This window comes from Pararge aegeria, chromosome 20 (assembly GCF_905163445.1).
Source record: "Pararge aegeria chromosome 20, ilParAegt1.1, whole genome shotgun sequence".
In the NCBI taxonomy this organism is placed as follows: Eukaryota; Metazoa; Arthropoda; class Insecta; order Lepidoptera; family Nymphalidae; genus Pararge; species Pararge aegeria.
This window is the reverse complement of record NC_053199.1, coordinates 14,604,821-14,617,877: the sequence shown is the minus strand read 5'-3', so window position 1 is coordinate 14,617,877 and position 13,057 is coordinate 14,604,821. Positions and strand designations below refer to the sequence as shown.

Genomic DNA, 13,057 nt, shown 5'->3' with positions numbered 1-13,057 from the left:
GTTACTGCAATCTCACCTGGTAGTAAGTGATGATTCAGTCGAAGATAGCAGTGGGCTAACCTGTTAGCGTAGTCATACCCCTAATCGGTTACCTAGCGACATCGCACCGGAACACTAAATCCCTTAGTGGCACGTCTTAATCGTTAGGGTGGTAACTAGCTACGGACAAAGAGTCCCACCTGACCAGATCAGAGAAAATTCAGAAATTATAAATTCCCAAATTGCCTGTGCTGGGAATCGAACCCGGGGCCTCCTACTTAAATTCACAGCGCTCACCGCTGCGCCAGGGAGGTCGTCGAAAACTTATACAAGTTCTAATTTCTGGTCTGGTTTTTTTAAAACTCTTTTTTTGTTATTATTGATTAAGATAAATAAGTGAGACAAGCGATAAGGCCGTCAAATTCTAGCCTCTTACTCTATATCCTGTTTATATATCTGTAACTACTTATTTCTTTGGTGTAAAATAAAAGTATATTCATTCGTTCATTTATTCATTCAGTTGATACAATTTACATGAAAAACTTCTGGATACTTAAATATGTATATTGAGCTCAGTGTTACGTCAAATTGTCTCGGATGCGGTGTCTTGGACTTGGTGGCCCCAAACAGTTTCTTCAATCCAATCTATGAAACTGGAGACCCGGGTGTATACGCCAGGCCGGTTTTTCTGCCCGCATTTGATGCCAAAAGAGGTGACGCCTAGAATCTGGTACATGTTCCCGTATGTCTTTAGAGGCACCTTTATTTGTAACGGACCGCCCGAATCACCCTGGAATTTCCAAATTAGAAAGTTAATAATTTAGTGCATAATATAGGTTATAATTATTACCTACTTGTACTTTTTTTTTGGTAATACGGCGACAGCTCTGTTATCGTTTCATCTGCTGACCCAATGCCTGGCTAATTTTTTTGAGAAAAAGATCATCAAGAGTTTCCAGCCAGCAGTTTTGGCATCATTCCACGAGTGAATTGACTTGGAATAAAATTAGAATAAGTTATAGTTAATTTTTTTTTTTATAAATAGATAAATATGATACGACAATACACACATTGCCATCTAGCCACAAAGTAAGCGTAGCTTGTGTTATGGGTACTAAGATGACTGATGAATATTTTTTTATGAATAATATACATAAATACTTATAATATACATATAAACACCCAGACACTGAAAAACATTCATGCTCATCACACAAACATTTTCCAGTAGTGGGAACCGAACCCACGGCCTTGGACTCACAAAGCAGTGTCGCTGCCCGCTGCCCCAATCGGCCGTAAAATTAATCTCAGGTTTTATTCTTATTAACTTTATTGATGTTCAAATTAAATTCTAACAAACATTTTCGTCAGCCATCCTCTTAGAAACATTGCATTTATGGTGAGGATGGCTAGTTCGGGAGTATAAATCTATATAACGAGTCTTTAATAACTTACTCTAAATGAAAAGTCTACATTTAGACATTCTTTATCAACAGTGGGCGTTAACAATCCATCATCACCATCTTTAAGCCATCACCGGCCCACAGAAAAGCTTGTGCTTGGTAGTACTCTAAGAATAAGATGGGTTTAGGCAGTAGTCCACCAAGCTATCCAAATCCATGTGCGGTAAACTTTGACCGCCATTGGTAACATAAAGGAGACCTGTTCGGCATGCCGGTTTCCTCACAATATTTTCCATCACCATTAAAGCAAGTGATATTAAATTGTATAAAAAGCACTCTGGAAAGATAGAGGTGCTTGCTAAAGGGAAGCTAAAGTCCTAAATACAAACTAGCGGCACTTTTTTGTTACCTTTTTCAGTGCAATCAAAGCTCCAGTATTGGAAAAAAATGGTGCAATGATAGTTTGCATTCTGGAGCTGAAAAACGACTTTGGATACCGGCTAGACAATAAGCTTGGCTATAATAGAAAGAGAGAAAGAAAATGTGTCTCTCTTGCCCCTACAGGAATATAGGAAACGTAGCTTTCTCTCTTTCTATCTTCACCAACTTATCTCTCTCTTAACTTCAGTTCACCTCTCTCGATCACACATTTTGGAACGCTCTCGTCACGGGTTCACCAGCTTACTCCCCATGCGTATGCAAAGAAGTTTAATGTAAAAAGAACTGCATACCTGACAAGTATCGACGCCGCCAACAAGTTTTCCAGCACAAAGCTGGGTTTCCCTAAATCCATCCCAGTTTCGGTTACGGAATGTTTTGAGAATACTATCGCACTTTGAGTTTTCAATTATGTCGACAACTACTGTTTGAAGGTTTGTTGATTGTTCGCCTGCAATGCCAGCAACCTTTTATTAGTTTTCAATCATTTCCACGATACAACCTAAATGCCACAAAAACCTTTTTTTTTGTTTTATCACTACAGGTTAGACCTTGACTGCAACCTCTTCGTTCGTGTTGCATGTGATGATGCAGGCTACAATGGTAGCGGGTTAACCTATTAAAGAGTATGGCAGGTTATATTTAATCCATACCCCTAATCGGTTTCTACGCGAAATCGTACCGGAACGCTAAAATCGATTTGCACGATTTGTACGTCTTTATCGGTAGGGTGGTAGCAAACCGAGGCTCCGCCCTTCAGACCGGTATAGCATGGCGGTACTTCCCCGGACGAATTCTGTCACATACAGCTGCACTAATCCTACAAATTGTAGTAATGTATTTTACCAAGAATTTTTTTATTTATCACAAATTCAGTGGCACACTTACCTGCTTCAGTGTATCCCCAACCAGTCAACGTGGCCTCGGTGCCGAGATGACTTATATCAGAATAGGGCCACAGACATGCTGGTTGTAGGTTGTCTTTAAATTGAACTACTGATTCTAGCTCTATTAGAGCAATATCGAAATACTTTTTCGGTGGCGCGTAGCTTGGGTGGCGGATTATTCGTTTGATTTTAACGTCTGTTGGATTACCATTTATGGTGAACTGATATGAAACAAAATAAAATTGATTTCATCATATCGGCACATTACCGGCCAACAACAGGGCACGGGTCTCCTCTCACAGTGAGAAGTGTTTAAGGCCGTAGTCCACCACACCAGTGCGGATTGGTGGACTCCACATACCTTTGAGAACATTATGTAGAATTCTCAGGCATGCAGGTTTCTCCGCGATGTTTTGCTTCACCGTTAAAGCAAGTGATATCTTATATTACTTAAAACGAACAAATTAGAGGGTGTTAAGATTCGAACTCAGCCCCCCGAAAGTGAAGTCGAGCCAGAGTCGATTTTTAGCCCACTGCGCTAAGAATTGATTAAGACATTCGAAAAACTTGGAATTAATTATTACAGTTTGCTTATAAATTACAATGAACTGTAGCAGTGACGGAATAGTGGTTAAGACAGCAGTTCCCTTTGGGGAAACCGAGTTCGATTTTCGGCCCGTACCTTTAACGTTTCGGAGTTATATGCCGTTATTAAATTAAATAGCATTTTCTCTATCGGTGATAAATCGCGAATAAATCTGGCTGATCTCCAGAATATTACCAAAGGAGTGCGAAGTCCACCAAGTTTTACTTGGCAGCGTAAAACTTGTAACTTTTTCATCCTGTAGTGGAACGGCAATGAATTGATAATGAAAATGAAGACAGGCAGCATCATCATCATCATCATTATCTCATCATTTTTCACAAAATACATTAATCATGTTATTGTTCACAAAAGAAATAAATAAAATGAAATAAAGAAATAAATACTATATATAATACTATATATAATCGCTACTTAGCGATAAGGCCGCCTTTTGTATCCTGCTTCATTCTTCATGTGTTTGTTCTTTTTTTGTCTTGTTTCTTTGTTTGAGTGGTGTACAAATAAAGAGTATAAATAAATAAATAATAATGTCTATAATACTCCCTTCAATGGGTAGTTGAAGTAAAGACGAAATTACGTTTCTGTGAAAATACAAGAAACAACATTTAAAGCTAAGGGCTTCAGGTCTTTAAAATCCAATAATTTCATCTTAAAATAAACTCTGAAATATCTTGTTTTAATGTCACTTATCACTGTAAACGACATTGGTGACTTTCGATATATGAACTCGAGAAAAGAGTTCTTTAAATATATATTTATTATATAGTACTATCTATGGTGGTGGAACTTACTTCATCATCAGCGATGTTCTCAACTCCAAATCGTATGATTTCCGGTTTTGGGCTTTGAATATCACGAGAGTGCCTTAAGGACAATATTGCGCAATGACCTGCAGTTAGCGCAAAGTTTTCACTTATTAATGTACTGCCACATTTGAAGAGCCATTCTGGTGAACCACTTTTTGATCTCCATCCAACGGCTCCCTGTTATCACAATCATTGTTATCATCGTATTTATGTCTATATGCTAGATAAAGACATAATAAAAAAAAACAAATAAATAAACTATGACAAACAGACATCGCCATCTAGTCCCAAAGTAAGCGTAGCTTGTGTTATGGGTACTAAGATGACTGATGAATATTTTTATGAATCATCATCATCGTATCAACCCATTACCGGCCCACTTCAGGGCACGGGTCTCCTCCCACAATGAGGAGGGGTTTAGCCCGTGGTCCACCACGCTCGTCCGGCGCGGATTGGTGGACTCCACACACCTTTGAGAACATTATGGAGAACTCTCAAATGAATGTTAGAATGTAAAATGTAAATAGTTGATGTTGGAAAAGGGCAACTGCTGAGTTTCCTACTGGTTTCTTCTCGGTAGAATCTGCCTTCCGAGTGGTAGAGTCACTAAAAATAGACAGACTTGACGTTTCAAAAGTGCTTATATTAGGCCTACTTGAAATAAATGAATTTTGATGTTCTTTGAATTATCTCAGGCATCCAGGTTTCCTCGCGTTGTTTTCTTTTGGTTTTAAGAACTTGGCAAAGGCAATTTGAGAATTTTACATTTTCGGTGGTCTCGTCTGGTGGGACGCTCTGGCCGTGGCTGGTTACCACCTTACCGACAAAGATGAGCCGTTAAGCGAACGATGTCACATGGACACCAATTAAGGGTAAAGTTAAGGGTAGGGTTAAGTATAACTGCCATACTCCAGTACAGCTTAGCCCGCTTCTTAGACTGCATCATCGCTTACCACCAGGTGAGATAAAGGGCTAACTTGTAGTGAAATCAGAGCAACATTTCGCAGGGCATGCATCGTAAAATGTTGCCATCCTATGTCCATCCACCTGAGACGTAGGTGTTAAGTCTCATGTGCCTATAATAACACCAGCAACAACGCCCTTCAGACTGTAACTCAGCAACTGCTTAGCGGAAGAAATAAACATGTCGGTAGTACTTCCCCGACAAAGGGCGTTAGCGCAGTGGGCAGCGACCCTGCCTTCTGAGCCCAAGGCTATGAGCTCGATTACCACTATTGGAAAACGTTTTTGTGGTAAACAGGAATGTTTTTCAGTGTCCGAGTGTTTATCTATACTTATAATAAACATGTAATATATTTTGAAAATTTTGATCGGGGGATGCTTTAAAATCGATACTGAGTACAAAACAGATTTTTGTTTAATTTTTCTATTCCTATCATGATATTAATCCTTATCCAAATAAATATTTTTATAAATATTAATATTGATTATATTCCTGCAAATCCCTTTTTCAATTATTCAAATTGAACCTATCGCTTAGAAGTTGCGACGGGTATAGAAACGCAAAAAGCAAGCTAGCACGGAGAGTAACCTATGCTACTTTTTATACCAGGTAAATAAACAATTCCGATAAACCGTTACAAACGCGGTTACATATAAGTCTAAATTAATCGGATTAGTGTAGGATAGTGATAACAGATGGCACCACCAGTTCATTGAATCGCTAAAAGTATACCTGGCGTAGCACTCATTTTTCGCACGGACAATAAATAACTGATTCTGGAGCTGAATTCTTAAGGTTGTCAGCTCCTCTCTTTCGAAACGGGTAAACCTCTGTTGTTGAGGGCAAAGTACAGCTGCAGTAACAGCTGCTTAGTAACATTTCACCGCATAGCTGCAGCGGGCCGCCCGGCCGCGAATTACATAGTTTGGAAATAAAACTGGACCTGGTAGGTACCACTGCAATTCGTATCTAGGTTTTTTTAAGATATTAAACCCTCTAATAACCGATTCGGTGCAGACGAAGTTGCGCGGGTCAGCTAGTCTGTATATATATAATTCATAAATAATATTCATCAGTCACCCAAATACCCATAACACCAACAATTTTTTTTTCTACGCGAATAGGCACCTTTAAGAAGTTGGTCATAGATCGTTTAAAATAGTCCGAAAATTCAATTTATATACTAGTATTCCGGGTGATAATCAATTACTGTTACAAAGTTTTGCGATCACAATATATTAATAAATAATTATAAGATTTCCTTCCAACAGTTTTTTTGTTTGTATTTTTGTAGAAATTGTTGCAACCTTAATGTTTTAGTAAAAAAAATAATTAGGTTTTAATAATAGGAGATAAAGCTCCATTAACAAATATTTCTTGTAATATGTGGTTTACGCAGTTGACGTCGCAGTGAGTAATTATTTGTACTCCGTATACCATTGTGTAATGAGATACTGTGTTGTTGTTTGTGAACACAAATAAAAAAATAAAAAAACAAAAGCTAAGCTTACTTTAGGGCTAGAAAGCGATGTGTGTATTGTCGTAGTATATTTATTTATATACTTTTTCCCCGGACGAGCTCTGTCACAAAAAACTCCACTACTACTAATAGGTTTATGGATTTATATTGGTAGTGTTATTCTACTGACCATGTGAGGAAACTCCCCTTTTAAGGCTGCGCGACCGCCAAATATAACGGAATAATTTACAATGAAGTAAATTTCAGGAAAAATACCCTTCTTTATTTGCGAAACAAGATAGATCCGACCTGAAATTGTAAATAACTTGACATTATTTGCATTAAAAGTTAGTGTAACATGTAAACAACTAGTTTTCTATCCCTACTAGAACTATAAATGCGAAAGTGTTTGTCCGTCCTTCACGCCCTAACTAAGCAACCAATCAAATCAAACTTGATTCTTGGCATAGAAGTCGTTGAAAGCACGGAGAGTAACCTATGCTACTTTTTATACCAGGTAAATAAACAATTCCGATAAACCGTTACAAACGCGGTTACATATAAGTCTAAACTAATCGGATTAGTGTAGGATAGTGATAACAGATGGCACCACCAGTTCATTGAATCGCTAAAAGTATACCTGGCGTAGCACTCATTTTTCGCACGGACAATAAATTACTGATTCTGGAGCTGAATTCTTAAGGTTGTCAGCTCCTCTCTTTCGAAACGGGTAAACCTCTGTTGTTGAGGGCAAAGTACTGCTGCAGTAACAGCTGCTTAGTAACATTTCACCGCATAGCAGAGTCCTGGGATGTAGGGCTGACTATCCTGTCCTCCAACCAGCTCAGAGTTAGGAAAATGGCGGTGTCAACCCTCACTAAGCACGTAAAGCCGTCAGTCGCGGTTATATTTGACGCATTTTAAACGGCTTCGGGTCATAAATCATATTAATCTGTCTATTTCGCTCGCTCTTTGCGGTCTTATGGAGAGGTGTGTAGTGATGTGCGTAAGAATTGTAGAGGTGCATGTCGATATCGGGATAGGAGTATTAACATTTAAACCATTCCGATAGGAACGATCGATATGCAAAATTATATTAATATTTAACATATCTTAGTTAACATTAGGCATATCGACCGTACCTATCGGAATGGTTTTAATTTTAATACTTAACATAATTTAGCATATCGATATTATTTATAGAAATACAACAACCCCTTCTCGTAACGACCAATAAGAAGTCAGAGTGCAAATGAAGGTCACGATGATGTATCTACCCCGCGTGCGCAGGTAGCTAAGTATCGGGTTATATTGCGTGCGCATTCCTACTATCAGTGACATTTGCACGACGACTCAGTTTAAAATGCTTCGATTATAGTATCACTGACTTATGGTTATCGTTATTAAAGTCCGTCATCACGCTTTGGACCTAGCTCTATAGCTGGCTCTAGAACCACCGTGAGTAATCTGTCTCCTGAAAAATCTCTACGGCGTAATTTATAATTCTTTTTATCATTATAATATGATATTTCGAAATACGCTATGAATTCAAAACTTTAAAATCACTTACACCTATTGCCCCATTGCTGTTCTTTATCGCGCTTTTCCATTTCCCAAATGTATTCTAAGCATTCTGAAATAAAAACATACAATTCAGATTTACGAATTTAAATGAAAATATAAACTCAAAAGACCGTGATAGCAAGATTATTTTATGACAACAGGCCACAAATGCTTTTGACAACATTTTTCACAACAGGAACCTAGGAATTTAGCAGGCGCGTGAAATTTAAAATTCTTAATTCTCAGTCAAAAATATTATTTCTTAGCAATTCACCAAGATAACTTAAACTAACAAACTATACTTAGTAACTACGTATAATCTTCAAGTTATAATTAAATCTAATTAATAAATTAGTTATTGAAGTAATTAAAACATCACTCGCTTCAACTGTGAAGGAAAACATCGTGAGGAAACCTGCATGCCTGAGAGCTCTACAAACTGTTCTCAAAGTTATGTGGAGTCCACCAATTTGCACTTCGCACCACCAATTTGGGCCAGCGTGGTGGACTTAACCTCTTCTCATTGTGCGAGAGGACCCGTGCCGTGTATTGGGTTGATATGATGATGATGATGAATAAATTAGTAAGACGAGTAAGCATGTGTGTATTAGTACACACAGGCTTATGAATATTTGAACTCAATTATTAATTGGTCGCACGTACAATTTCGTTTTGTAATAACACAATAAATTGAGACATTTTTGTCTCATGAATTTAACAAATAGGTATTCATTTGAAAAAATTCTTAACAAGGGTGCGTGGAAGCAGGCCACTTCGCTCTCGTAAAACCGGAGCATCCTCAGGAGATGTTGACTTTACAATAGGAATTGTTAGGACTCCTAACTCCTGAGAATGCTCCGAGGGCAACATTGAGGGTACATTGCCGAAGATGTGTTTGGTGTGGAGTATAAGAATAGAAGAAATTATTCTTCCAAACAGATTCTCCTGCTTTTCGCGAACTATAGCAAGTTAAGCTTAATTTTCATAGAAGAGCAATCTGCTGAGTTACTTGCCGGCTTTTCTCCGATAGGAGCGTCACTACAATCAGACTGGATTTGACGTTTTAAAATTGCGTATAAACTAGGCCTACTTGAAATAAATGAAATTTAAAGGTTCTTGTCATTTAAAAAAAAAAAATAGTGACCGTTATGTAGAGGAGGAATGGTTTTAATGTATTGCATAAACTTACTTGTTTCGCTTATCCTGCGACCTGTCATTTTATAATCGGGCATTTCAGTCACAAATGGTTCGCAAGGCTTCTGTTTTGAATCACCAAAGTCAATGTCGTCATATGTGTCATTGCCCTGTAACAGTTAGGGTATGTAATAGTGGGTTCAGCAGGCCGATTCTATATCTCAGTTGAGACTAAATTTTGTTAGCCACTGTGGAAAGTTGTCAGCAAATAACCGGTTAAACGTAATCTCCAACTGAGTTAATTTGAACTCTAAGTAGTTTATAATATAATATTAATTAATAAAAATAGAATAGTACTCGAAATAAAGCATACAGGTGTGATAACAGTGCACTGCCTACTAAACAAACACCTTTCCATTTTAGGTATAACTGCCAGTCCTCTCTGCAGAGCATGCATGAAGATAAAAGAAACACTGATAATAATAATAAAAAATAAATAAACTACGACAATACACACATCGCCATCTAGTCCCTAAAGTAAGCGTAGCTTGTGTTATGGGTACTAAGATAACTGATGAATAATTTTATCAATATTATATACACCTATAAACACCCAGACACTGAAAATTATTCATGTTCATCACACAAACATTTTCCAATTGTATGAAATTGAACCCACGGCCTTGCATTCAAGCAGGGTCGCTGCCCACTGCGTCATTCGGCCGTCCACGTAACGCCCTGCTTCCGGAGTGAGCTTGGCGAGCAGGGTTGATCCAGCGGGGTGCTGCATCAGTGGCCATACATAAAACGGACGGTTTCAGACCAACTAAGTGCGGAAACGGCCCAGGAAAAGAAGAAGAAGAAGAAATAAAGCATAAATTAAACCAGAAAAAAAAAACTCGTTACTGTAAAATTCTACCATCGAGGATATAAAATATGTAGCAATTCGAAGATATAGGCACAAAATTAAAAACATACAGAAACCGTGTACACGACTAATATTGAAGTATCAAAAGCCACTTCACTTTAGTAGTGTTTCTCGAACAGGTTTTATTTACCAGTGGCGTGCATAGAGGGTATGCACAGGGTATGCAGATGACATAAAATAAAGGAAATCTATAGTAAGAGTCAAACATACTTAAGGGTAGGCTTTTTATAACTCTTACAATACCATAAGATTTTCTTCATTTAATATTTATATGCATACCCTGTGCATTCCCCGCTAACCAAGCAACTGTTAGTCACATCATACCATTTAGCAGTTGACAGTAATTATTTTACCTCTAATGTTCTAAACGTTTAACCTAGAATGGGAAAATGGAAAAAAAGTTTGTCAGCTAGCAACATTCCGCGACTGTGAAGTGATACGTGCGCGGGGCGTTTTCACCTTTTTTTGAACACAAAGCACTGCATAATATAACGGTTAATGAGGAGTCTGTACGTTCTTTATTCCGTGGATATAGGAAAATTACCGCAATATCTATCGCATATTATGACGAACGGGATGCTGTTTATCCAATCTGCGTTGACGGTTGTTATTGTGGCGCTGTGATTCACAGTGGCCTCTTATTTGAAATAAATAATGCATTTAATTCTAGTACAGTCATATTCACTGGTTTGATCACATATCCCCCGACAAGGGACAAAATTCACATATCTGTCCACCTGCCAATCTCCGCAACAGGGAATATGAGAAGTTTACCTCCATTTATTATTCACTTTTAAAATATTTGCAGTGGCGCGCACAGGGTTTTTAACCAGGGTAGGCATAAGGAAAAACGATGGTATAAAATCCTTTCCCTTTACGAGCTATACAACAATTTTGGGGTAGGCAGTGCTTTTGTACATGTATGAAGTGCACCCTACTGATTATTTGGATATTATTTCCACACGTGCGCTAATGCTTGGAGAGCTGATAAAGCTGTGAGAGAAGATGTAATTACAGGCATATAAGGCTTAACACCAACGCCTCAGGTTAATGGACTATTTATTGACCATATTATTATTTATTGACTTTTAAATTATTTAGAGTTTATTTCTGTTGTATAGTATCACTTGTATGATACAAGGGATACTACTACAGGAGAAATTATTAAATTAAAAAACCCTCGAAAATGTTAGTTAAAACCCATATTGAGGGAGTTGTGAAAAATATGTAATCCGCCATTTTGTGGCGGCGGCCATTTTGGATTTTTAACAACCATACCTAAGGACACTCCGGACTCATTCACCTTTCAAAAAAAAATAATCAAAATCGGCTCGAGAAATATGATGCCACAGAAAGACACTTTTTGCTTCGGAAGTTAAAAATGAGACAGGTAATATTCCTTTTTTTTGTATGTTTCTGTAGAAACAATTATTGGGGTCAATAAAAACTGTTACAAATATTTTATATTTTTTTTTATCATTAGTTACGTTTCTTTTTTTTTAATTTATTTTACGGCCTTGGATTCAAGTCCTTTAAGGCCTACCTACGTTTCATCGCTGATCGACCACAGACGTTCTCGTACAGTTGTAAAATCATACATGAGGTCCCGTGTATTATGAACAAGTACTCTTAAAGCCATTGGCTCGGTAAACAACTAAAAGGTCCTTATTTATGAAGTTGGCGTTTTGTGTTACTGGTCGCTTCGATTTGAAATATCTCTTCTTTGGCAAAGAATTCCAATTTCAAATTTATACAGCTGTTGACTTATGCTTTTGTTTTTGAAACCCCTAATTAATTTGTGTTTTCCTCTAAAATAATTTTCAAAAACTTACTTGGATTGCATCTAACAGGAACTTTTCCAATTCGTCGTTGCTATAAGTTTGTGATTGTACCACTGTGGAATAATATATACTTGAATGAATCATTTCTTAATTAAGAATATAAAGCCGTGGTTAGTGTAAGTTGGTTTTAGTCACTAGCTGGATGGATGGTTGACTTTCGAGGTTCGCATTTGGCTTCACATCATCATCACATCAACCCATTACCGGGCCACCACAGAGTACTTACTCCTACAATGAGAAGGGGTTAAGGCCGAAGTCCACCGCGCATTCGGCCGCTACCGCTTTATAAAAGCCGTCATGCCGGTGTGTACGTACTCTTATCAAAATTATTACCTTTGATTTGCTACGATACATAAATCCACCAATTTTCATTGGAATAGCGTTGCTCTTTCTTCTTTCTAATGCAACTCTATATTTTTTGATTCTATTCGTAACATAAGGACCCCGTTTCTGCTATTTGCATTACCGAACCACTTTGTATTAAATTAAAAGAATTAAATGTTAAATACATACCTGTATATAATGTTGCCGTAAAAAGTCCCATCCACAACATTTTTGATATTATAAAATCAAATATTACAGTATGTTTAGTAATGCCAACTGTACATAGTATAATATTCATTTGTCTATGTGACTCAGTAACATAAAGAACCTGCGGTAGCTCTCAACTCGTCTGAGGATAAAATACGTTGAACACGTTAATAAACCTGTTTACATTTCGTACCGTGCATAACACGTAAAGCCTTACATAGACGCACGTCATTTAATGCTATCAAAGTTAAATTTTATAGTTATTACACCAATTTTGTTTGCGACACAAATGTTCCATGTAAAGAGAACTTGAATCAGCAATAACAATACATTGCTAATAAATGGAAGTTTAAAGAGAGTCTCCCGTGAAAATCATGCAGAAAATCCTTTCATTACTTTCTGTATAGAATACTTAGTTCAAAAAAAAGAACCATTATTCTTCATTTACCATCCCGATATTTCAATGGGCAAAAAGATGACTTTTTTATTACAAATTAATGAAATTCTCCGAATTATT

General features: G+C 37.4%; 1 protein-coding gene across 1 annotated transcript; it reads right to left on the bottom strand.

Annotated features, from left to right (window-relative positions):
* Positions 1 to 474: 474 nt before the first annotated feature.
* Positions 475 to 12,670, bottom strand: LOC120632514 (serine protease snake-like). The gene is made up of 9 exons (XM_039902332.1): positions 12,523 to 12,670; positions 12,001 to 12,062; positions 9,296 to 9,410; positions 8,114 to 8,176; positions 6,734 to 6,852; positions 4,106 to 4,297; positions 2,709 to 2,928; positions 2,114 to 2,271; positions 475 to 769 (listed from the first exon to the last, which is right to left on the bottom strand). Exons 1-9 carry the CDS (start codon positions 12,629 to 12,631, stop codon positions 563 to 565), a joined length of 1,245 nt encoding a protein of 414 aa, XP_039758266.1. The 5' UTR covers positions 12,632 to 12,670; the 3' UTR covers positions 475 to 562.
* Positions 12,671 to 13,057: the final 387 nt, after the last annotated feature.